General features: G+C 49.7%; 1 protein-coding gene across 2 annotated transcripts; it reads left to right on the forward strand.

Moving 5' to 3' along the window:
• Window positions 1–1,297: 1,297 nt before the first annotated feature.
• Window positions 1,298–24,427, forward strand: LOC135244633 (protein FAM53B-like). 2 transcript variants are annotated; one of them, XM_064317088.1, is made up of 5 exons: window positions 1,298–1,492; window positions 12,520–12,768; window positions 13,963–14,017; window positions 16,709–17,421; window positions 23,192–24,427. In XM_064317088.1, the coding sequence occupies exons 2-5, from the start codon at window positions 12,676–12,678 to the stop codon at window positions 23,525–23,527; spliced, it is 1,197 nt and encodes a 398-aa protein (XP_064173158.1). In that variant the 5' UTR covers window positions 1,298–1,492; window positions 12,520–12,675; the 3' UTR covers window positions 23,528–24,427. The 2 variants fall into 2 exon arrangements, with proteins under 2 accessions (XP_064173158.1, XP_064173160.1); XM_064317090.1 differs by lacking the exon at window positions 1,298–1,492 and adding an exon at window positions 3,386–3,865.
• Window positions 24,428–25,834: the final 1,407 nt, after the last annotated feature.

Below are 25,834 nucleotides of genomic sequence, written 5' to 3' on the forward strand. Positions count from 1 at the left end.
GGGGTAAACACACACGGGAGTGGTTGAGTGGTGTTGTTTTTATTCCTTTTTTCTTTGTCTTAAAGGTGTAATCTTAAAATATGCCTAGAACCTTGTGTTGCTACTGGGAATAGAGAAGTGGGTTTTCTAGTTCCACATGATTGAGGTCTTGAGGTAGTTATGCTGTTTACATGGAAAACGATCCCTTTGCAATGCATCCATTCATAACATTTCTTTTTTAATCTTTTAATTGTGACTTGTGGCTGCAATGAAATGCAAGGGGAATGTTTAGTGCTGGAGAGAAATTTGCAGTCTTATTTTCACTCCTTTATGTCATAAAGATGTGAACACTTGCTAGCTAAATTAGTAATTATTGTTCAACAATCTATAATAGTAATAATAATAATACATTTTTTATGTTGTTCAAAACACACTTTTAGCAACAACAAAAAAAATCTGGCTTCTGACACTCGTGTGAAGCTTGCACTTTCATCCACTCACGGTAATTTAAAGTTACTGGAGAGCTGACGCTTGGGCTAGCTCTGAACTCAAGCGCTATGAATACAGCGCTTTCTTTTCATTCTCAAGTGTGATATTTATGTTTCCCATTCTGTATCCAAGGAAACTGTTAGAAACATCTTAATACGATTTTCGAGTGCTGATTGAATTACTTGAGCAAGGAGCTGTGCTGTTTTTCAGGGTGTTTGAGCCAGTGTGTGTGTAGACGTACAATCTAGCATGAATGTTCAATTTACTTGCATCGCATTGATTTACTCATCGTGAATTGTACAGGCGCGCATACTCTCAAGTTGTAAACTATTTCCACGCAACAAACAGACAGGAAGTGCCAGATCTATTGTTCGGGAAAAGTCCAGAAGACCACGCACATTTCAAATGGTAAATGTACAGTGGTGGAAATGAAAGAGAAACGATTAATGCCAGGAAATAAAACCGCTTAAAAACCGTCTTAATTCACGGCATTAAATGCCCATTGCCCACTACATTACAATGCACGTGCGTGTTCCCCTTTACTTCGTGGTCCAAACTGTAAACCGACCACTACTGAACGCATTGATGGACTAGTCCAAGTGTGCAGGTTAAGAAGTAGTTCATTAAATTAATAAAGTTTCAAACCCTTTGTTTCTTATTCATCAAGTGGTTGAATTTGTAGTTATAATAAGCTCTTTAGGAACTTTATTGGCAGAATTAGCTGTGTAAAGTTGCAATTCGTACTTCCTTATGGCTAAATGTACCAAACCCCCCTCTTCTGGGAAAAATGGTTCGGCTGTGTGCGGATATTGTTACAATGTTTAAGTAAAGGATCCTGGCTCTGGGACAATTCGTCAGTCCTGTCCTAGGACGGAGGGATGTACAGTAATGTTTGAGAGCCCACACGCTTATCTGCAACTATCGAGGATGACCTAACTTCAGCAGACTGACAGTTGGACAGATAGGCAGACATTTATCCCGAAAAGTTACGCCCTCAAATTGGGATGTCAATATGCTAATTCCCGTGAGTATTCACCATGTTAAAATAAGATAATTGGTCTCTGAGCTCTTGGCTAATTTGCTGCACACACAAAGTGAACAGCAAATTAGTAGCGTGTGTAGCCAGCTATCGACAGTACCTCAATATTTCACCTCGAAAAGTTATGCTGTCTAGCATGTACTTTGTAGCTACTTAGCTTGCTAGCGACTGTTATTTATTGAAGTTTATTTTAGATCTAGCTAGTTAGTTTTCTAGGATGTTCGATGAGAGGTATCATGTTCTAACGACACAATTCGGCCTGGCCAAATCAGGCGCATGTTGCAGATGTATTGATTGAGATCTTGTTAATTGCGCAACTTTTATGGACAACGTTTTTTGTTATCATTATTTTTTCTCTGCCACTTCGTGTTTTCAAGTTAAACCGAGCATACACCTGGACATACTTCAAGTTAGAATCTATGCCAATTGAGTTTGCGTATTCTTTTAGCTAGTACTAATGGTCTTGCTAAAACATGCGAGTGTATACCTGCACACCTTTGCCCGTCTTGGCGAATTCTTTGTTCACTCTTTCTCTTCAATCAGCTACAAGAAAAGTGTTTGTAAAACTGACTGCTGTGTTTGGGCTGTCTGTCCTGAATAACAGCGGCTGTCCCGTAGATGAGGCACAGAGGAGAGAAGTAGATTAAGAGATCGTTTCGCTTTGTTACTGGGCCGCGCACGTTTACTGGGACAAAAGCTGCGCTGTGTCTAAAGTTGCTGCTGCGAGTCTTCATCGGGAAAGCACGGCTACCGAAAACTTGGGCTTCTCTCGTGGAACCTTCCTTCCGCTTCCCCTTGCGTGCATGCTAAAATACGATTTGTTGTGGAAGCAGAGCTCAGTGTGTGTTTTGTTGGGGAACTGTGGCTAATATATGCCAACATGTGTTTGTGATTTCATAGATTTATATCGATGGCATCAGCCCCCTGTTTTTCAGTGGGTAATGTCACTGTCTTGTCTCATTTGGGAGCCCCTTTCTTGCTCACCACAATATGTTCTGAGATGGAAAGCCATTCTCAGAGTTTGCATGAATTATAGCAGACGGACAGACCACACAGACAGCTTTTCTTCTTCACCAAATCTGACCGTTACACTTAAGCTTTGATATACACTCACCGGCCACTTCATTAGGTGACATGAGTGGCACCCGGTGTGGTCTTCTTCTGCTGTAGCCCATCTGCTTCAAGGTTTGACATGGTGTGCGCTCAGAGATGCTCTTCTGCATACCTCGGTTGTAACGAGTGGTTATTTGAGTTACTGTTGCCTTTCCATCAGCTCGAACCAGCCTGGCCATTCTCCTCTGACCTCTGCCACCAACAAGGCATTTTCACCCAGAGAACTGCCGCTCACTGGATATTTTCTCTTTTTCGGACCATTCTCTGTAAACCTTAGAGATGGTTGTGCGTGAACATCCCAGTAGATCAGCAGTTTCTGAAATACTCAAACCAGCCACGCCACGTCCAAAGTCACTTAAATCACCTTTCTTACCCATTCTGATGCTTGGTTTGAACTTCGGCAGATTGTCTTGACCATGTATACATGCCTAAATGCATTGAGTTGCTGTCACGTGATTGGCTGGTTAGATATTTGCGTTAACGGGTACAGTTGAACAGGTGTACCTAATGAAGTGGCCGGTGAGTGTATATCACCCAGCCATTATCTTGGTCATTAGTTATCATACAACATGATTAATGATTCTTGTGTCTGTAGTAGATAGGAGCGTTCATTGTGCAGGCTATGGAATGATTTATTTTTACCAAGTGTAATCCAATGTGTTCATCGTGAACTTCCATCAGAATTATTTTAAGGAAATGAAGGTGAGACTGGTTGCGTTTTAGCAACCCTGCTGGATGGATATACATTTTTGAACAGTTTAGCCAGGCAATAGTAATAAGGCCTCAAAATGCATCAAGACAGCATTGCTTGAATAATAAAACATACAAAAAGCTACCGTACAACATTGTGTTGCAAGTGGAGCTAGGAGCTGACTGCAGAACTGTGGAGATCAGTGCCTGCGATGCCAGTATTAGCTCACGATGAAGGGTTTGTGCGTCCAGGATTGGCTCATGGTGCAGGGTTTGTGTGTCCAGGATTGGCTCATGGTGCAGGGTTTGTGTGTCCAGGATTGGCTCATGGTGCAGGGTTTGTGTGACCAGGATTGGCTCATGGTGCAGGGTTTGTGTGTCCAGGATTGGCTCATGGTGCAGGGTTTGTGTGTCCAGGATTGGCTCATGGTGTTGGGTTTGTGAGGCCAGGATTACTGGTTTTGGAACTTTTTCAATTGGGGTGAACTTTAAGCCAATGCCCACCGGTATATTACTTGAAAAGCAAGGATGCGGCGCATTCGAGTTGAAATTCAGGTCAGTATTAAATGAGGGGGTGGGAGTTTTTCCATTGTAGGCAGATTAGAGTTTGATTTCAACATACCGCTCCAAATCACAACATTAATTCTTAGCTTTTTTTGTGATGTCTTTCGTTGGTTCATACTTTTTCCTTCTTGTATTTGTTCACATTTTTAAATATTTTTGGACACTGAAGCATGTTTTGAGTTGGCTGTTCGTCCAGTTTTGTTCAACAGTATCAATGCTGAAAAGCACTCGCTGTGTTCACAAAGAGGCATGTCCACTTTGCTTTTATACTTCGTCAGAGCTGTTAACATACTGCATATGAACCCATCACTGACGAAGGCCTGGATTCCTGACACTTGTTAAAACCTGATCGCTTTGTGTTTAATAAGGAGTCCTTCGTGGCTCAAAGGTGAGCAGAAGAAAGTTGCTGCGTTGGTTGTTATGCAGACACTCGCAGCTTTAAGTTTTATAAAGATTATTTTGTCATATCCTCATACTGCTTACACAACCCAAATATTTTTATTTCAAAAGGTCTGTGCACGGTCTGTCAGTAAAAGAAATACCAGATTTTACTGGTTTTTCACTGGCCACAGGGGATCAAATTATGCCAATATTTTGCAATCTTGTCTGCCTTATTTAGGCACAGGAATGTCAGAATTGCATTTTTTTGCAGCACTGTCTTTGGTACCATTGCAAATCTGTGTCCAACTTTGCAAAGGGGATTGTCTTTGACCGAATGTGCATTGTGGGCATGTACGACTTGTAGAGTGATTTATGAGAAAGTGTGACGGGCTGTGTTGCATCCCATAATATTGTGTGTCCGTATCGGGTGTAACTGCTAGGGGTGCTCCGAGCTGTAGTTTTTTCAGCTGACACAGCACAAACTCAAGAACTGAGGCCTTTGTGTGCTGTTTTCCTGATCTCATTTGTGGAGGTGCTGGGGTTAAAGTACATAAAAGCTTTGTGAAAGTGACCTCATATGAACAGATTGTGCGGTAACAACTTGAGCACGCTCAGTCTGGGGCCTACCTTGTCCCCAGCCCAATCGGCATTTGCATACAGCTTATTGAGGGAGAGCCTCCCCGTAAGCATGCGAGCCATGCAGCATCATAATGCTCAATAATAATGAAAAAGAAGCTGGGCATTGATATGTAAATTTCTGTTTCCCTGGCGAGTGCCCCTTCTGTGAAGTTCCGTGTCTCCATCAAACATCCCCATCTTTTCAGAAAACGCCGGATTCAAATAAGTTTTCGTTTTTGTTGAGTTTTTTTCCCCCTTTTGAATTTATGGAGTAATTAAAGGGAGTTGTTTTAAGAGCGAGGCAGGCCCGGCTGGCCGGTGTGTGTTTAAGATGCCGGGGCTCGCTGGCCTTTTGTGTTTATGGTAAACCGCCCCGCTGCGGTCCTTTCTGCCAGGGCAGCTGTGTGCCTGTGAGCCCGACACGGCGCTCCGGGGTCCTCGGGGGGGCCCCCAGCGTATGCAGAGGGCTGAGAAAGGGGGCCCGTCGGTTCTGCCTGTCTCTGCCCCCCACCCTCCCAGGACACAGCTCATTTTCATTTTAATGATGTTCTCTCTCTCTTGCTCTTTCTCCCCCCCAGTCATAGCTGTATGGTCTCAGTTCAGCTGAAAGCGGGGCGGCGGTGGTGACCCCGCGGCGTATTGTGATGACTGAAGTTTCTGCCGCGCGTCGCTGCCGATGGAAACGGCGCGTCTGGGAGTCTGAAACGTCTGAGCCCGCAAACCCCCGCAGACCCTGAATGGCCCCGGATGTATCCTCAGCGACATCTCTTATTGGTCACACTCACTCTTAGGGATGAAGAGTGGTGGCCATTATAGGGGCTGCAGTCACTTACAGAGATGCATCATTTTTATTTTTGGTGAGGATTTGAAATTTATGGCATCTACATTCACACACTGACAGTGTCAGCATTCTGCAGTGGTCCGATGCGGGATAGAACATGCCAGAGCATACACACAGCGGCCAAATATTCTGACACGGGCTACAATCCTGCTGTAATATTCCTATGCACTGGCTTTTCTTTGACTGGAGTACACTTCATCATCTTTGTTTGGTCGTCATTTTAATCAGAGCACCTGCAAAGCTTATCGCCAGTGTGTGTGCTTAAGCTAACTGACTTTGTTTTGATCGTTACTTCACTGTGGAGTTCTCACTGGTGCTGTTCCAGATTCAGGGAACTTGTCCTGTCAGAGGAGGTGGTTCAACTACTGGTGTGTTTTTTTTTTTCTTTTTCTTTTTCTCTCCCCCTGGGAAGATTTATGGTGGCAGGAGAGTGACTATCTGTGAGGAGCCTGGGGGCTGGGGGCTGGGGGCTATGGCCAGAGGCCTGTCTCTGATTACTGTCACTCAGTCTGTGGAACGATCACACAGAGAGAGAGAGAGAGAGAGAGAGAGAGCTGCTCTGCCTGGGGGCGTTCTGGCTCTGCTTAACCTACCGAGAGGGAAACAAAACACACACAAAAAAAAAAGTCTTTAAAAAGGCACTAAACTGTAGCCCGTGTTTGCTGTAAATCTTAAAAGGCTGAGCTGGTCACATTCTTTCCTCGCAGCTGCAGCCACCTGGATCGTTTCGGATGGTAGCGCCCCGCAGCGTGTGAAAGGGCGGGCTGATGGGAGCGCGCCGGTGGGGCCCCGCGCGTCTAAAATGGCGCAAAGCCCCCCCCCCCCCCCCATTACATTACATGACATTACATTTATGTAGGGTTTTGTGAATTGGGGACCTCCACTTCTCCTCAGGCATGGTCTTGTTTTTCTGTATCTCGTCATATGACTTGCGTTAAGAAAGACAAAGAGGCATTCTTCAGCTGTTTTTCTTCCCAGTGTCCCTCGTTAATGATGACTAAACGCGCGTCCTGTGTGAGAGGCTGCTGTTCTGCTCTTCTCTGGCCGGTGTGCGTGGGTTCAGTTTGGATCGCGTGCCTGTCTTTCCATCCCCAGCCCTGTTTCACTGAAGCATGGTGCAAACATGCTGACGAAGAGAAAAACCTGTTCGCTTTATCTCCCCCCCGACTCCGCCCACGTTTCCACGACTCCACCCTCGTCTCCGAGGCTCTACCCGCATCTACGCCCATGCACCTCCATCCCCTCCACCCCCCCCACCCCCCCCCCACCGGCTCTGCCTACATTACCCTGACTCCACCCATGTCCTCCCTGACTCCGCCCACTTCTCCTTGACCTGGCCTGCATCTCGGCGACTCCGCCTGCATCTGCCCGACTCCCCCTGCATCTCGGCGACTCCGCCTGCATCTGCCCGACTCCCCCTGCATCTCCGCAACTCCACCCGCATCTGCCCGACTCCCCCTGCATCTCCGCGACTCCGCCCGCGTCTGCCCGACTCCGCCCGCGTCTGCCTGCATGCTGTCTGCCGTGTCTCTTGAGCAGGCCGGTGTGGAACGCTGTGGAACGCTCGACCTCTGAACTTCCGCCGCAGAAGGAAAAGCGCGAACCGAACGGTTACCGCTCAGGAATTCCTTCTTGTGGCGGGGGGTGTCTGTGGCGGGGCGTCTGGGCGGGGGCGTCTGTGGCGGGGAGCGTCTGTGGCGGGGGCGTCTCTGGCGGGGGGCGTCTGTGGCGGGGGGCGTCTGTGGCGGGGCGTCTGTGGGGGGGGCGTCTGTGGTGGGGGGCGTCTGTGGCGGGGGGCGTCTGCGCGCTCTTTTTCGCGGGGGACCGTCTCGCTCGCCGCGCATATCCCAGAGTCACGTTCCAGCCCCGCAGGTGGAGCCTCAGCTGGCAGCGCTCGGTGTAAGTAATAGCCCAATGGACAACAATCCTCAGATTGTTTGGCGAGGAGGGGGTATCCCACAAGCCCCCGGGGCGGGGAATGGGGGTGGGGAGGTTGGAAGTTCACGTTGAGCGATCCGAAAGAAGCCCTGTCGGGACAGGAACCTGCGGGAAGCCGTGGAGGCATTCCCTTCGCGGAACAGCGGGCTGTTTTGTAATAAACTGTAAATGTCATGTTTCAGAGAGAACCAGCGAAACTGGATTAGGAGAAATAGGAGAGAAAGACTGACGTGGCACGGCGTGTGTGCGCTGGGGGAGAGAGCTCCTGATCAGGTTCCGTTGGGATGGATTACTGTATGGGCCCTAGTGAAAGCTGAAGGGCTGTGGTGGAATGTAGCGGAGTGGGCTACGGCCTGGTCAGCGCTCACTGAAACAGACCCCAGGAGTAAGAGGAGAGCCTGCCGATGACCTGTGGTCATTAGAGGGGTGCCTGAGCCGTAGAGACTTGGGCTCCAGGTCATTCTGGTGGGGGGGGGGGGTCTTTCTCTGCAGTGCAACCTCATTTCTACAGTAAAACCCACCCCCCACCCAAATCACTGATATCTACTCTGTGGTTTTCCTCTTAGCAGGAGCTGGGCAGAACAGACGCTGTCTGTCATCGCGGACGCAATCCCACGATATGCTTCTTTGCAGGAAATGGATTCTCCAACCACACAGTTTTGATGTGAAACTTAATCTTAGAGTTTTTTAACGATTTACAAACAGTTACCGCTGGTTTTGGCTATCTCCAAAATTGCCTTGCCAAACAGTGGTTGAGAAGAAAATAAATTAAACGTTTATTTGTGTGACCTGAAGTTTAGGACAGGTGTTAATTGAATCCACTCTTGGACATTACTGTCCTGGTAGGCTATATTGACAGTATATGGGCTCTGCAGTGATCAGTGATGTGAGATCAGCTCATGAACAGTATGCTGTTCTGGGTTGCAGCAGAGCCCTACTGTGCAAAACCTAGCCTAAATCTTTCGAGAGGAAATGTACAGCCTTCCTTTCTCTTCCTGTTGGTCGTCTGTGGTTGGTATGGGGTTTTTTTTAAACTGAAGGCTCTGTGCTTCTGGGCTTATCTGACGCTGTGGGTTTCCCCTGGGGTGGTTATCGCACGGCCCGCCGCTATCGAAGATGCAGGCGTTGAGTAAAAACGGCCGGTAACCGCAGAGGAAGCGCCTGCATAAGAACCGCGTCGAAACGGGAGCGAAGCTGCGAGCTGGCTAGCGCTACTGAGGCTGACTGCAGTGGGTGCACGCTACGCGCGCTAGCAGGCCCGAAGCTCGCCCTGCAGAGGTGTGGGTGTCTCTCCGCTGCGAGTCCTGCGCTCTCGGCACGGCGACCGCCACTCTTCTTTAAGCGGAAAAAAAAAAACGTTTTTAGCCACTAAAAACCCGCCGTCCGCAAGGCCGCATGGCGTGGTCGGGAAGCGGCTCCCGGAGAGCATGAAACGAAGACGCATTTTCCTGACAAGCGGTTGATGGTGCTACGTAAACAAAGCGCTCTGTTTTTTTATTACATTTTTAATCTGATTAGCGGTGTTTTTTTGTTTAGATTTTTTTTTTTTGCCTGTGCCTAGGCTGCAGGTAGAGAGGTGTGTCTGTGGTGTGTCTGCCCTGTGCTGTGGCTTTCATGAGAAAGTGCTGACCCTGCCAAACTCTCTCCACTTCGGCTGAGCGTGTCACAACACGGGCTCCCTCCCACCCGTTTATCACCGGAGCTCTCAATCCGTGCAGAACCGCAGAGCCGGTCGGCGGGCCCAGTGCGTCCCCCTCCCGCGTCACACGGGCACTGTTTCCACAAACAGCGCAGGAGGGCCTGCCTCTCCATTTCCCCTGCTGTTCCTGGGAAATTTGTGTAGCGTTTAATAGCTCTCCAGCATGCTTAGGTTTCAGAGCAACGCTAACGCTCATACTTTAACCAGCTGCCTTTGCTTACCGCTCTTAGGAAATAGCCTCTAAGACAACATTGTTGGGGATATGCATTTGCACCGCGGAGCCCTGTTTAATCGCAGCTAAACAAACCCGGGTATGAGAAGGAATCCATTATGTGTGGGAGACGTGAGCTTTTGACCTCTTAAAGTCTGGGGAGTTGGGGGTGGGTCTCTGCACCGTGTGGTTTCAGCTACATGTAGAATCACAGACTAGTAAAGGGTAATACCAAGGACCCATTTTCCCTCTATAGCTAGATTGTGCTTTGAGACAATATTGGTGTGTTTGCTTGTATGTACCACATGTTTATAGATTAGAGTTGGCGTGGACCGACTATACCTAGTTTAATGCTGTCCGTGCAGTTCAGAGTGAAATAGCTGTTGCCTTTTCTCAGAAAACATAAAAGCCCAGATCGGGTGAGTGTGCTGAATACAAATCATGAGGTTTTAATGATGTTTTTTTTCCAAAACTGGAGACGGCGTCTCCACTTGAGCCAGCTGTGTTTCCCCTCAAATGAGCTGAAATGTGTTGTTACCGCTCAGGGAAGTCCTGGAATGGCCTGCATACTCACCCACCGGCGTGAGTATGAACTAAACTCCCCACACCACTGGGGACTCAACCAAAGTCACAACAGGGGCATTATTCACTAAAACGCAGCGAATGGATCCACACTTATCGGGACACTTAATACTAGAGACCATTGCATTAGTGGCATCTTAACCAGACAGACTTTTACAACTTGTAGTATTTTTACGTAGTAAAATCCGTCTCTACAGCTGGATATATATGTACTGAAGTAATTAAGGTTACATGCCTCAAGGATACAGCGACAGTGACCTACCTGGAAATCGAACTTAAAACCCTGAGGTCACTAGCCCTGCTCCCTACCCATTACATTACACTGCCACCCTGTGTAAATAAATAAGGGCAAAGCGTTTGTTAATGAACTGATTCCAGTGGAGCCGTTGAGCCAGTCACACTAGCGACATGAGAAGCTGTGTGATCTCGGGTTAATGAATGGGCCTGTAATCTGGGAGTGATTACGGCGAGCGAGGCAAATCCCCTCTGCAGGCTGGGAAATGACCTGCTCAAGTTCTTCAAAGCGTTTAGCGGGTTTCCGAGCGGCGGTAATGACCGCTTCGGTCTCGATTCGCACGTATCCGTGACAACGCCGCATTCTGGGGGGAGTCGCTTTTTAGTCTGAGCCGCAGAAATGGTTTAGAAGGTTAAATTGCTTTTAAAGAGGGTCAGCTGCTGTTGTAATCTGGTCTGCGCCGCGGTTGGACGGCTCGTCGTCCTCGCCCGCGTCTCGGTCGCCGTGCGCTGGGCGGAGCCAGATGAGCTCAGCGGTCTAACGGCCAGTCAGAGGGGGCCATTGTGCCCCGTAAAATCACATTCATTAGCATTAAGTGTAGGGCTGCCAGAGGCGCTTAGGCCTAGTTAGGCCCTGCTTTGAGTCTGGGCCGGTGCATGAGAGATCATGGGATACGCGGAGGCCAAACAATGAGCGCTCATCAGCGGGCGCTGTCAGTAATGGATTCCCTCCCTCCCTGGTTCGCTCTGTAACGGGAGCCGAGTCACGGGTTAGCGCGGCCCGTTGCCTGTCCGTCTCCGCTTTCCCCTTCTCACGCAGCCTTGTCTCTTCACCCCGGCCTGGGAGTGCACCCGCCGCTCTGCTCCTCGCTCGCTGCCAGAGTTCAGACAGAATCACGCAGCGGCATGCCGGTAATGGGAATCGCATGCGTCGCGTGTGATAAAGTGGCGGTAATGGGAATCGCATGCGTCGCGTGTGATAAAGTGGCGGTAATGGGAATCGCATGCGTCGCGTGTGATAAAGTGGCGGTAATGGGAATCGCATGCGTCGCGTGTGATAAAGTGGCGGTAATGGTGGCCGGTGGCGGTAACGGGAATCATACGTGTGCGCTTGCTTTGGGCGGAGAGAGATGAAACCCTGGCACGCTCTAAGCCTCCCGGCACGGCCAGGCCCCGGCACGGGTCTTGTGATCCCTTCTTCCTGTCAGCTCTTTGTTTCGCACCGTGTTTCATCCTTCAGAACAACAGGCTTCTGTTCCACAGACTCCAGCACAAAGGCTAGGTTAACTCTCTCTCTCTCTCTCCCTTTCTTTCTTTCCCTCTGGCTCTCTGTCTCTCTCTTACTCTTGCTCTCTCTGTGTTTCTCTGTCTCCCTATCTTGCTATCTCTCACTCTCATGCTGTCTCATCTATCAGTCACCATCTTATTCTTTATCTCTCTCCCAGACTCCCAGTGCTTTCACTCTTCGATACTGGCGGTAGATTCTTTGTTATACAGGCCCTCCTGGGGTTAGAAAGGTATCTGCTGTTGTACAAAACTGGCAGATTTAAAAACACTGCTGATTTAGAGATTTAAAAGCTGTCGGCCGTTTTGATGAGGTCACGGCTGATCCAGGCCCGCCCGTGGAGTTTCTGGGCACTGCTTGGCCGTCTCTCAGTCCTGTGTTCAGTGTTGTGGGAGAGGAAGTGTTTTTGTCTCCTGAAGGGTGTGAAAAATACCACATTTGTACACGTGTGCCATGATGTGCGTTGTGTTAAATGCAGAGCCAGGTCCCGCCATGGACTGCATGACTGAGCTTCTTCTGCAGTCGTGTTGTTCTCCTCTGTCCAGGTGCAGGGCGCGGGTTTTTTGTCAGAAACGGTCTGCCGTGTTTTTAAGAGTCGCTGACCGTGAAGCGCAGCAACAACCGCAACCGTTCTGCGCTTGCGTCGCCGTGGCAGCCCGGAGCGGGGTTCGCGTGGCAACCGGCGCCGTGGTAACGGCCCCCGCGCTCCAGGCCCATGCGACCAACCGTCTGCCGACCGGTGGAAAAGGTCACCGGGCGCCCAGGGGCCACGCGCCAAGCCCCGGCGAGGGGTGGGGGGGTGGGGGGACACAAAGGGCCTGTGGCGGGCTGACCGCTCAGCGTTGTGTTTGCACAGGGGCTGGAGGCCGTCTGAAAAGCATTCCGGGACGGCCCGAGGGCGATCTGCAGATGGGAGCCCTGCCGCCGGCTCCGCCCACGCCGCCGCCCCCCTGCCGACAGTAACCATGCCCCGCCCCGCGCCCCGCATGCGCTCGAATGGACTGGGCCCAAGATGTGCGTTACCATGGTGATTATTTGCAGTAAAACACTGGAAAAGGAGGCGGCTGTCAGTGATGTAACGCCCAGGGAGTCGGACTTGGAGCTGGTAAGTTATTCTTTTCCCCTATGTGCAGGAACAGGTTATAAAATATCTGGGCTAGCAGTTTGTTGTACTGTCAGATGTTATCGCCATCTTAGTGCTGCTGCCCGCAGTTTTATGGTAAAGACTAAACAGTCAGCAGCTTGGGTTCCTCGAATGTTAGCAGACGCTGCAGCGCAGAAGGGGGCCTGACCTCACGAGCATAACTGTAACGCAGGTCAGGCTTGGCTGCGCTCAAACTGAACACTGTGTCGAGTGGCTATTGCGACCGGAGCTCACAGCCCCAGTCTGTGTGGCTTTAAAGCTGTTCATTTAAATGAAACGCTATTTTCCAAAGTCATGACATTTGAGGGGCTGCTATTATAGAAGGGAGTTTAGATTTTCCTGTCTTCTTTCGTAGAGCCACACAAATGATCAGGTAACATGCAGGTCTAGCTATTTGATTCATTTTTGTGTTTTCTATCCTCAAGATTGCTAAACTCCCTATGCCTGGTAAAGGCTCATAGAAGTAACTTTTTATGTTGCAAGGGGACTCGCACACTGCAGACTTACACTTATGTGATTAAAGCCATTTTTATTACTCACACCGGTGCAAAAGAAGTGTGTATGTGCAAATGTTTTAGTCCTTATTTAATTTCTATCAAACTAATTTGCTTTTTAAATTCACGATATAGGCTATCTATAAATATAATGATAGTCATTATTGCAAGGGTGTATCCTATTCTGTTCTGCCTTGCACATTGTAGTCTGGAAACAGATGTTGAATAGAGTTGGGTAAATCCCCACCACACTTCGCTGAAAGCACAGGTGCTCTGGAGGTGTTAAACACAGTGCGCAGCCAGCTCTCCCTTTGATCACAGGAGTTCCTGACCCTATCTGTAGCCGAGGCAGGTCATTATGGGACATTACAGGGATCCACAAACACAAATAGCAACTGAGGAATTTTTGTCAACTACGATATCCTGTCTTGTGATATCCTGTCTTTTAGAATACTTCCTGTGCAGACAGGAATTTAGCAGTAGCTTTTGAGGCTGTTCCTGTGTGGTGCTGTTGGCTGTGTTGTACATTGTTTCTGAGTCCTGCATTAGAGGTTCAAGGCCTGTTCTCCATTGACTCTGTTTTCCTACCTTAGTGCTCTGGAGATGGGCTTGGGCTCCTGGGGCTGGTTGGCTGTTTGTCTAAGACTCTTTCTGTCCACAGCAAAAGCCCCAGACCATGAACAAAGGGACAACCCTCTTTTCCTGTGGCTCTGTGGGTGAGTTCTCTCTCTCCCCCTCCTACTCACTTTCTTTCTCTTCTCTCTCTCTGCACCTGGTTTGCAGTGTGTGTGTGTGTGTGTGGGCCCTTGGGAATGAACTATTTTTAAGCGTTCTACCACAAGTTCCCTCTCAGTACAGTAAATGTCACACTCATTACCTTCTGACTGACAGGTGCCTCAGGAGAGAGGTGCGTAGACACACCCCCCCTGGGGAGGCACGTCAGCAGTGCCAGGATCCATTCTTCGATTCTACACGCATTAGGCCTGTTATAATTCTGTCAACACCCAGAACCTGCTGCAGAGAGCAGTCGTTTGATTGGTTAACGGTCGGGCGGTTAATGATTGACATCTCACGGTAATGAGTTTGTGAGTCTTCAGGCCTGCATTACTGTAGATGAGGGCGGATAGCATTGAAAATGACCCAGTTTTTCACAGATGCATGTTTTCCGTAATCAGTATTTTGCTAATGTGCAGTTTCGAAGGTAAATGACCCGATAGAGCACCCTTGAACACGTTCTAGTTTTTTCTCCATTCCTTTTCGCTTTTTTATTGCTTTTTAACATTTTTTTTTTTAAGATCAGCCCCCTTATAAATAGTTTTCAAACGCGTCCTGTAAAGGTCGTATTGTCTGAGCGGCTGGAGCTGAAAGAATCTGCTCCTCGAGGCACAAAAACAACCTGTTGAAAGCATTTTTAGGGCTGGATTTGAATGGGGCTTGGCACGCCCATGCACCCTGGCGATCAGTGAGGGCCTGTGCTGACTGCCAGAGCTCCAGGACGGTAGGTGTTATTCAAAGTGTCATTGTGTTCCGTGGCACCCACTCCAGAGGGCATAGCTGGGGTTTTGTTTCTGATTTTGAGAGGCAGTTCCCCCCGGAGAGGGCTCTCTTTCCAGGCCGGGCGCGTGCCCTTGTTGGGGCGTTGCCCTGGCGACTGGTGAAACTCTCACCTGCGGGCGGAACGCCGTGGCGACGGCTCGCGCCGCTTTGGGAGTCGCGCCAGGCCGCCGCCAAAGCGTGCCGCCTGGCTGAGGATCGCCTGGCACCTGGCAGGGCACCGGGGCTGGCGCTGTGCCCTGTCCTGTTCTGGGTGAAGGCTTAAAAACGCCAAGCGCTCAGACACAACTCCAGACACAGCGGCTGATACTCAGTGACCCGAATCGCACGTTTATTATGGAGAACCAAGGAGAATGTTGGTAAATCATTTGCGTGGAATCTGAACTTTCAGATGTTTGTTAGTCTGCTTGTGGGACTTTTGCTGACTGTCAGGGTTACTCACTGTTTCCCGCCAAAATAAATCCTGAATGCAAAACTTTATCTCTGTTGATGAGTACACAAAAATTCAGTTTCATTATGAAGTTGTTTAAGCTAGCTTGCCAGCAATGGTCCAACCAGCCTGTTATTCATTAGCTGAATAATGAATGTGGGTGCTTATGCTTTGGATGCCTGTCTATTGCCGAGCCAGTTAGATAGCTAACTCGCTAACCTCTCACAAGTCTTCAAACTGGTAGACTGTCTCTAGCTGTAGAAGACTACCCGGAGGCAGACACTCTTACCTTGTTTGGTAATTATAACATAATGGTTAGGGAACTGGGATTGCAACTCCAAAGTTTGATTCCCTGCTGGGTGCTGCCATGAATATAGATACTTACCCCGAATAACTCTGGATATGAGCATCTGCTAAATGTTTAAATGTAAGAAATGGCAACATCCACTGTCAGAATGAAGTTGCTAGTGTATTTGGTTATATACAGTACAGTTGATAGTGAATCAGTTTTAGTGAATAGCAGTGAATATAAAAAGCTACGGTGGCTTTTGTTATAAGTGAAGCGGTTCCCAGCCTGGTCCGTAATGAGGGTAATTTGCCTCTGTCCCCTCAGGGGAATGGGGCGTGGCTGTACTGTGCCTCAGGCTTTACTTTAAAAAAGTAAAGTCCCCAGGAGTCCCCTGTGTCATCTTATGTTAAGCTGTGCTGTCCTTGTGCTAAGCTGTGCTGCTGTTGTGCTGTTGTTCTGAGCTGTGCTGCTGCTTTGCTAAGCTGTGCTGCTGTTGTGCTCTTGTTCTGAGCTGTGCTGCTGTTGTGCTCTTGTTCTGAGCTGTGCTGCTGCTTTGCTAAGCTGTGCTGCTGTTGTGCTCTTGTTCTGAGCTGTGCTGCTGTTGTGCTCTTGTTCTGAGTTTTGCTGCTGCTTTGCTAAGCTGTGCTGCTGTTGTGCTGTTGTTCTGAGCTGTGCTGCTGCTTTGCTAAGCTGTGCTGCTGTTGTGCTGTTGTTCTGAGTTTTGCTGCTGCTTTGCTAAGCTGTGCTGCTGTTGTGCTCTTGTTCTGAGCTGTGCTGCTGTTGTGCTCTTGTTCTGAGCTGTGCTGCTGCTTTGCTAAGCTGTGCTGCTGTTGTGCTCTTGTTCTGAGCTGTGCTGCTGTTGTGCTCTTGTTCTGAGCTGTGCTGCTGCTTTGCTGAGCTGTGCTGCTGCTTTGCTAAGCTGTGCTGCTGTTGTGCTCTTGTTCTGAGCTGTGCTGCTGTTGTGCTCTTGTTCTGAGCTGTGCTGCTGCTTTGCTAAGCTGTGCTGCTGTTGTGCTCTTGTTCTGAGCTGTGCTGCTGTTGTGCTGTTGTTCTGAGCTGTGCTGCTGTTGTGCTAGTGGGTGGCTTTAGCAGAGAGCTCTGTACAGGCCTGATCGCTGGCGTGTGTCTCTGCAGAGGCCAGCAGGTGGCGGGACCTGGGGCGGAGCTGTGGGGCCCAGTGGGACGTCTTAGCTGAGGCGTGCCAGGGAGGCGGAGTCTGGGGCAGAGAGGTGGGCGGAGCCAGCAGCATCACCAGCCTGATCAGGGACCTGAGCCTGACGGACAGCAATGCCAGCCCCGCCCCCTCCCTCTCCGCAGCCCCGCCCAGCAAACGGCAGTGCCGCTCCTTCTCGGACGAGTTCGGGTGCGGCCGGTCGACATGGCGCCCAGCGGGCTCACGCGTATGGGTGCCGGTGGAGAAGAGGCGGTGCCACAGCGGGGGTAGCGTTCAGCGGGTCGTGGCCGTGGGCGGGGCCATGCAGCGCAGCTTCAGTTTCAGCCTCCCCACCCGCTCCAACGCCCCGCCCGTCCCCCTGGAGCTGCCCTGCCCCTCCTTCACCGGCGTCCTGCCGGCTCCCGGCGACCCGCCCAAACCCCCGCGGGCCCTCTCCCTGTCCCACGAGCGGATCAGCCTCCCCGCCCTCCCCCAGGCACCCCCGCCAGGGCCGTCGGCCGCCAGCTCCCCGGAGTCCACCCCCGAGCTGGGCCGGCGGGCGGGGCCGGGGGGGCTGGCGCGGAGCCGCTCCCAGCCCTGCGTGCTGAACGAGAAGAAGGCGGGCGTGAAGCGGCGGCGGCCAGAGGACCGGCTGGAGCCCCGGCCCTCTCTGGACCTGGCCAAGATGACCCAGGTGAGCCGCGCGCTACGCACCGCGTCCGCGCAACAGGAAGCTCCCCCTGAACGCCCCGCTGCGTTTCGCGGCCCTCCTCTGGAGGCGCTTCCTGGCCGTGTAGTGGAACAAACGAAAGCGCTGGGGCTCTCTGGGGTCAGCCAGAATCGCATGTACTGCAAATCCAGATATAAATACAGAGAGGGGGTATTATGAGCTGTATTGAAGGGGGGGTTGTAAATAAAGCGATGAGCATAGTTAACTTGCAATAGTGGTTCAGTAGCATTGCATAGACACTGGTCTGGGGGTGTGGTTGTTTCTCATGCTGTAGACTGCAGATGGAGCTGGATCCACTCCTAGTCAGTCTGCATTAGAGCACCCACTAAAGGAATGCATAGTGCTGTAATGTATTCCGTGTAATCAGTGTGATCTGGGTGTTTCATTATGGTGGGAACCCCAGTGCATTGTGGGCGGGGAGACTTGCATGCCTCCTCCTCCTCTCTCCTTCCTCTCAGCGATTCTGGTAGTTTGGTCGCTCCACCGGAGCAGGAGAGCGCCAGGAGGCCCACAGTCACACGTGACGCCTGAGGTCGCGGACGACGCCCCCGCAGCCTAGCAACTGACCGCCAGCCCGCCCCTTTCACTCCTGAGCCCCTCTGGTTATTATCAGAGCACAGGCCTCTCACTGCGTCCCGAAATATGTTCAGAACGGTCGCTGCAGTCACTAAAATGGAGCGTTTAGTGTCCTTACCCTCTCCTGTGGCTCTTTCTCTCTCTCCCCTCTCTCTCTCATCTCTCTTTCTCTCTCATACTGTCTGCCTCATGGTTAGAGGACAGATTCTTCTGTGATGTACGAGTCCTCCACTGAACTCCCGCTCCACTGTAGACTACCTTTTACTCTGTTAAAGAGCTGACCGAGCGCTCAGCGTTTCACTGTACATCGGTGAGCGAAGGTTCTGTGCACCACACAGCCAACTGCCGCCTGCCTCCCCCGACTTTCTCTCTCAACAAACAGCCACATGCTATCGTGCTTCTGCTGTCATCTTTGTTTTTATTGTTCAATCAGAATATTGATGCCATTTAATTATTCGGGGAGTGCCACACCCTGCAGTCAGATCTGTGTTCGCACACATTCCTAGTCTTTGATTAGTGTTTTGCAGGTTGAGCTGTTTTTTTGCCCTTCACTGCCTTGTTTTGTTCGGTAACGGTCGATCACGGTCGGTTCTGTAAATAGAGGCTGAACAAGCGAGTGAAATCACTGGTTTCTGTGGTCTGTCATGCAAGTGACTGTAAGCATGCATACACAAACACACACGCACACACACCCACCACATGCACACACACGCACACATTTACTTTCTCACGCACACACTCGCACTTGCACACACGCTCGTGTGCTCACGTGGGTGGACGGTAATGACGGCCGAAGGCCACAGGGGTGAAGGTTCATCAGGTGGGGGTGCAGTAGGATGGAGTCTCAAGAGGGGGAGGTAGCGACTGCGTGAGGAATCCCAGAATGCAACACTGGCCATGTTCAGGCGCACAGGGAGCGAAAGGAGGTCAGTGAGTCTGACGTCGTGGGGAACAGATGAGGTCTTCTGAGGAGAAACCTTGTTAAACGCCTCTCCACCCATCTTCAGCCAAGCCGGCTGGAGAGAGGGCTCCACGTTGACTGCTGGCTGTTCCACTTGGTCTCACATAAATGTCAAACAAAATCTGACTGCTTCTGCACTTGTGCAAACTTGTTGATTGAGTTCAGTTTGTAAAACTTTCCTGATTTGTGGACCTTTCTGCTGCCTGGAACTCGTAAAGCCCTGTGATCTTCTGAACCGCCTTAATCCGCGCCAGCGAAGGCGAAGACACACACACGCAACCCGTGACCGTCACCTCAGGACGAATTTACTCAGAGAGACGTGGCTGGGCTTAGCCTTCACCTGCTCCCGGGCTGAATCTGACACCACGCGCACAGAGCAAAACCGTGAACGTTTCAGAAAAGGCCATCTTGGATTCGATTCACCGCAGCTGGTCTGGATTTAGAGAAAATCCACAGTGATAAAATGGGTCGCACGGACCCGCCCGGTCCGCCCCCGCGCTGCCTGCGGGCCGCTCCTGGCCCGTTGTTCCCCCGCGCTCGTGCGGACGGGAGGCCGCGTAGCGACGGAGCCGCGGCGGAAGGCGGGTGTGGGTTCCGCGGCCGTCCGTCTCACTGCTGGACCCGCGCAGGGACTCCGTGGCCGAGCGGCGCTCCAGCCGCTCGCTCAATTTAAACAACCCCTAAAATGTCCCTATACCAGCCACTGTAAAGGTGACGGGTCATCAGAACTTAAAGCGTCGAAAAATATCCTCCATCTCACACAAAAAACCGTCCGGGCCAGTCATAAACTTAGCACTACAATTGAAATGATATCAAATGAAACCCCAAAAAGTGAACTGTCCCTTTAACTGGCTCTGAGAGATGGTGAAATTTTTTTTGTGATTATTTTTAAAAAATTTAAATCGTTACTCCACTGTTTTACACACCCATCCTTTCCCCTCTGTCAGAACGTGTGTGAGGAAGTGCGCTGGCGTCAGGTGTGAGGCATGGTGGGGTAAACGCTGGAGATTTATTGATTCCTAAATCAGTTCAGCTGGCACATTGCTGGCTCAGACTGGCCCCCCAGCCTATTAATACCGCGTTATTGGCGGGAGCTCAAGGTCGTAAAGGAGAGCCGTTTGCCCCCGTCTCCACCGCGCCGCTCCTGGAATGGCTGGCCTGGCGCGTCCGGCCTGTGGCGGAGCTCGCCGCGGTGCGATCCGGGGGGCCTCGCTGGGCCCGGCGGAGGGACACACCTTGAGCAGCGTGCCGCGGCCCGGCTTTGAACCCAGGGCCGGTGAGACGGCCTGACCCCGGGCTCTTTCACCAGGCCGTTACATGCAGTTTGTTTCACCGTGTTTAAATGTGAATTCATTTAAACTCTACTGCTGACTGCAGGCAAAGGAAAACAGGGGAAAAACTATAGATAATTATTGCCTGCATCTAATGTATAGAAACATGTTCTGAGTGTGTGTGTACATTTGTGCGTGCGTCTGTGTGTGTGTGCGTGCATGCGTGTGTGTTTGTGTGTGTACATGTGTGCGTGCATCTGTGAGTGTGTGCATGTATATGTGTGTTCGTGTGTGTATGCTTGTGTGTGTGTGTGTGTGTGTGTGTGCATGCATCTGTGAGTGTGTGCATGTATGTGTGTGTTTGTGTGTATATGCTCGTGTGTGTGTTTGTTTGTGTGTATATGCTTATGCGTGTGTGTGTTTGTGTGTATATGCTTATGCGTGTGTGTGTTTGTGTGTATATGCTTATGCGTGTGTGTGTTTGTGTGTATATGCTTGTGTGTGTGTGTGTTTGTGTGTATATGCTTGTGCGTGTGTGTGTTTGTGTGTATATGCTTGTGTGTGTTTGTGTGTATATGCTTGTGCGTGTGTGTGTTTGTGCGTGTGTGTGTTTGTGTGTATATGCTTATGCGTGTGTGTGTTTGTGCGTGTGTGTGTTTGTGTGCACGTACGGTACTTGTGTTCGTGCTCTTACACCAGCAGCTGTGAGCTCCTCAGCTGTGTGAGACCGCGTGAGACGTACAGCAAAACTCCGAAACGCAGGAAGAGGACGAAAACCTCTGTACTTTCCCCAGTCCTATTTATAACCTGCAGTGTGCTACAGAGAATGTTCTAGACTGTGTCACAGAGCAGGGAGCAACTGAGAATAGCTCCCCAAAACTCTGAAACTTTGGGACTTTGACCATTTAAACGCCCTTCAACATGGGGACTCATCACCAAACTACTTTTGTGTATTCATGTGCTCACATGTGCTCAGGCAGTACCCTTATGTGGAGGGGCTTGCATTGTTTATGTTATCTATGCATTTATACAGCCGGATTGTTACTGTAGTATTTCTGGTTGAGTAGCTTGCTGAAGGTGCTCACTTGGGATGCGAACCTGCAATCTCTGTTATGAAGTACAGCCCCAGTTCCATATCTGCTGCGCCACACCGCTGCCTGGGGGTTTCCACTGTGCCTGGGAGTTCTCAGAAGGGTTGTACTAGGCCAAGGCTGGCTAGCGGGCAGCCGGTAATGTTTTCTCTGTTTTCACAACAGGCCACTGTGAGCCAACTTGAGACATCCGTGTGCGTCAGATTTACCACTGTTTTGTAAATGTTCCATCCATCTTTTCATCTTCATAAAATCAATTACGTTCCTTTGAAATCAGGTGGCATTTGCTAAAAAAAATTTTTTTAAAGCCATGTGCTTGTTTCGTACTTAAGAAAGCTCATAAAAAGTCATAGAAAGTATGCATGGAAGCCAGTAGTTTACAGTGTGAGTGGTCCTGCCCTGTCTCTGAAAACAATGAATTAATTACTTAACCCATAGTAAGAGGTATCCAGTTTCATAAGAGGTACAGATGTACCGTGGTGTCAGATGTGCTGTTTAAAAACGTGGAAACTGCATTGTGTCCACACTTCTCCGTGCTTGAAAGTTGTGTGCTGTTTTCATTTTCCTGAGACCCAGTGAATCTACTGAAAACCGTGCAGGAAAATCAGCCTTGTTGCTGACTCAGTTCTGTGGTAAATGCTGCGGGAAAGTAGAGCAGAAGGCAAGGTGTACTTTGCAGGCCGAGCTCAACAGACCTGAATCAGGGCAACCCCAGTCACCTTATTTACATTACATTTAGCTCTTTAGCACATAGTGTATGATTGTTTTGGTTTTTTTTTTTTTTTGGTTTTTTTTAATACAATTTGTCCAGCTCAGTATTTACTGAGGAAATTCAAGTTAAGCACGTTTCTCAAAACCTGCAGGGCCCCTGCGATCGAACATTTACATTTGACGCATTTCTTAGGCGCTTATTTTTACTGGCAATCCATTCATATTTACTGAAGCAAATCAGGTTAAGTACATTCCTCAAGGGTACAACGGCAGTGCATTCAAACCTGCAACCTCTGAGTCACAAGTCCAACCCCCTAACTCACTCACTTCCCAGGGATCAAAGGCAGGGGGTCACTGGTTTCCAAATGCCCATCTCTACTCTCCTGATGTTGGGTTGCAAATGGTGATCTGAGGATATGTGGTGTCTCTTGTCTACTGTTTACCGTATCGACATGCTTCTCCTTGCATGAATGAGCCAGGCGAAACCCTGGTAGCCATCTTTGATTGGCGAAGCCCTTTAGCACAGACGGCAGTACTGGGAGGGTCAGATTTAAGTGTGAGTATAGGGCCTATAGGGATTGGCAGGAGGTCTCAGGTCAGGCCTCTACCTGTGTGAAGCCTAATTACCAGTGAGAGGATACACTATGTACAAGGCGTGGCTTTTGAGGGACAATGTGCCAACCAACACTTGCTCCGACAAGTGTTTCAGTCATGTCCTTTGGTCGTTTCCCCCACCATAGCTACTCTTGTTTACGACCTGCTGACATGTCAGCTGGTTAGGAATGGCTTTTATGTGGGGGGGCGGAGGGGTGGGGGGAGTTTGGTCCTGACAGTCACTGTCTCTGCCCTCAGAGTGTTTGAAATGGCAACCAGGGGAGATGAAAAGAGCTGGGAACAGCCCGTCTTGTAAATGCAAACACGCTTTACCATGGAAATATTTACCTCATGAGAGCAGTGTACGTACGTGCATGTGCTGGTTAAACATTGCTTAGAATTTTAAGCTTTTACAGTGGTCTGCCCGTGATAATGTTTGTAGTCTGGGTTTTTTCGTGACATTATAAAAATATATACCATTTTGTAATTGTTACACCTCTCCTTTCTTTGTCTCTCTCCTTCCCCCTCAGAAACTTCGGAATTTTCAGAGCCTCAGTTGTCCTGGGATCACCGGGTCCGGCTGCTGCCAGTCAAGCTACTCCCCACCGAGTTACCGTACTATCAGCCAATGTGAGACTGATTACAGGTCACCATGTGTCCTGGGGGCAGGGCCTCAGCTGAGAACCAGGAACGGTGGAGACAGCAGGGAGCAGTTGCCCTATGAGGAGCTGGATACTGAAGGTTTTGAGGCGGGGACAGCCAATGGGGAGGAAGGCGAGGCCCCCTGGGAGGGGTCTAATGGGACAGAGAAGGACGCCTTCCAGTTGGGGGGTGAGTTGGACATTGAGCAGATCGAGAGGAACTGAGGCAGACGCCCCCCTTGTCCTGTTCTCCGGCGGAGCAGAGGAACCCGCGCAAGCCGCGGGAACGGACACGCAGAGAAGCAGCCGTGGAAGTGACGAGGGCAAAGCAAGTGGGATTATGGGAAACGACAAGTCCGCGGCCCTGGCGATGGTCCAGGCCTGGTCACTGTGGCAGGGTTTTGATTGACAGTAGTGTCAGGAGACTTTGATTGAGAGCTTGAGATGCTAACGGACATGTGAGAATGAGTTTGTGCGACTGCTTTGTTATTCGCTAGGCGACATCTCAGTCTGCACGGCTACGGAGAACAGTGGGCGGGGCTTGGTGGTGTGGGAGGGGACTGTGGGTGAGGCTTGGTGAAGGAGGAGGGTCACGGGGCGGGTCCATTCTCTCCATCAGTCTGAAGGCATTTATAATGGAGTGAACTACCAGGAGCTTTGTACAAATTAATGGCGACAGGGAGCTTTATCGGTGTCCCTTTGACTGTTCCTCCATTTGAATAGGAGCACATGATGACCTGAAGGAGAGATTCTAACCCCCCCCCCCCTTTTTCTTCACTGAACGACAGACGTGTGTCCTCTCGCTGCATATCAAAATGATCAAGCTTCTGTTTAAAACAAAAAATAACAGGGAGGTTCGTCTGAAGAATTGTATCCTCTTCCTTTTTTGATAAATGATGCTTAAAGCATCCATTTCTTTTGTCTTTTTACTATTTTTTAATACACAAATATTTCTATTTGAATAAACAACACTGTATTTTAATTTCACTGTTTCTCCTAATATATATTTTTCTAATTGTCAGATTTAAAAAAAATGTTTTAATATTGATGCCAGAATGGGGGAAAAACAGGGACAAGACTACTCTTTCTTTAACAGCACAGATGACAAATAAAGAATGCATACTATTTTAGTCTTGGTCCAGTTTCATTCTGCCTGAGATGGCGACATCATAGTGCACGGGTGTCACACTCCAGTCCTGGAGAGCCGCGGTGTCTGCTGGGTTTCGGTGTTTTTCAGCACCTGTGAAATATTTAAGCCACTTATTGGCTGAATAATTCACGCACCATGTTCTGAAGGCCGTAACTGTCTTCTGTAAACCACAAAAACCTGCTGACACTGCAGCCTCCGTGTGTGATATCCCTGTTTATATTGACGGCCCTGTTCTAGGGCTTTCCTGTTCTAGGGTATTAATTGATTAATGCCAATGGTTGGCCAGAGATCCAACTGACTTTCTGTCTCAGGTCTAAATACATTACATTACATTACATTACAAGGCATTTTGCAGACGCTCTTATCCAGAGCGACTTACACAACATTTTCCATAGCATTTACATTGTATCCATTTATACAGCTGGATATATACTGAAGTAATGCAGGTTAAGTGCCTTGCTCAAGGGTACACTTTGTGCTTGGACCCCTAATAATAATAATAACACCTGCAAATACAATATGGTTCCAGCATTTTGTACTTGGACCCCTAATAATGACGCCTACAAATACAATAAGGCTTCCAGAACTTCCTGGTTGGACCTGTAATTAAGAGTAAACCTGACATTTTGTAAATAGTACAGGACTATTGAGAGTAAAGACATTTTTGACCACATTGGGTGTAAGCTGGGTTTTCCACAGAAATAGGCCTGCATTCTCTTTTGGAGCAATGAATTACACCAATGCATCAGATCTGATTAAACATTAGCAGCCGCATTCCGGATGCAGGTGGCACAAAGGAAGAAGATGTTTCATTGGACCAGACGATCAAGGTCTGCTGGTTTCCATTTTCCACAGTGAACGGAGAAAGGGCTTCAGCTGCCGACACTTTGACGTCAGTTTCCTTCTCTTTGTTGCATTTCATCGCATGGTCTCCCGCGTACGATAAGTGGCATTGCAGACCGCGGAAAACCCCGGTAAACAGCAGTGCAGGAGGGGGAGAGGCCTGGACGAGCGATGACAGGAAATGGCGTCTTTGTCACAGGAGGGGGCCGTACGGTGCTCCTGAGCTGGGTGGTGCTAATGGGAAATCCTGCCATTTTCAATTTCATTACAGCCAGGTTGGCACATCCACATACCCTTCTGTCATGGGGGAGCTGCGGCTTTTTTGAGAGCGGTAACGAGCCAGGGCACGTGGGACGGTGGTGGTTGCCCCGCCTGTTGCCAGTCAGAGTCTGAGCCCATGAACATAAACATCTGGTCATAACTGTGTGCCTTCAGGACTATGGGCAGTCATGAATGTCAGTCTAGATCTGTTGCAGTGTCAGTTATTACCAACACATTCGTTTCTTAGTCCAGGCTGGAAAGGGAGTTTGGGGTGACTG

This window comes from Anguilla rostrata, chromosome 18, assembly GCF_018555375.3.
Source record: "Anguilla rostrata isolate EN2019 chromosome 18, ASM1855537v3, whole genome shotgun sequence".
In the NCBI taxonomy this organism is placed as follows: Eukaryota; Metazoa; Chordata; class Actinopteri; order Anguilliformes; family Anguillidae; genus Anguilla; species Anguilla rostrata.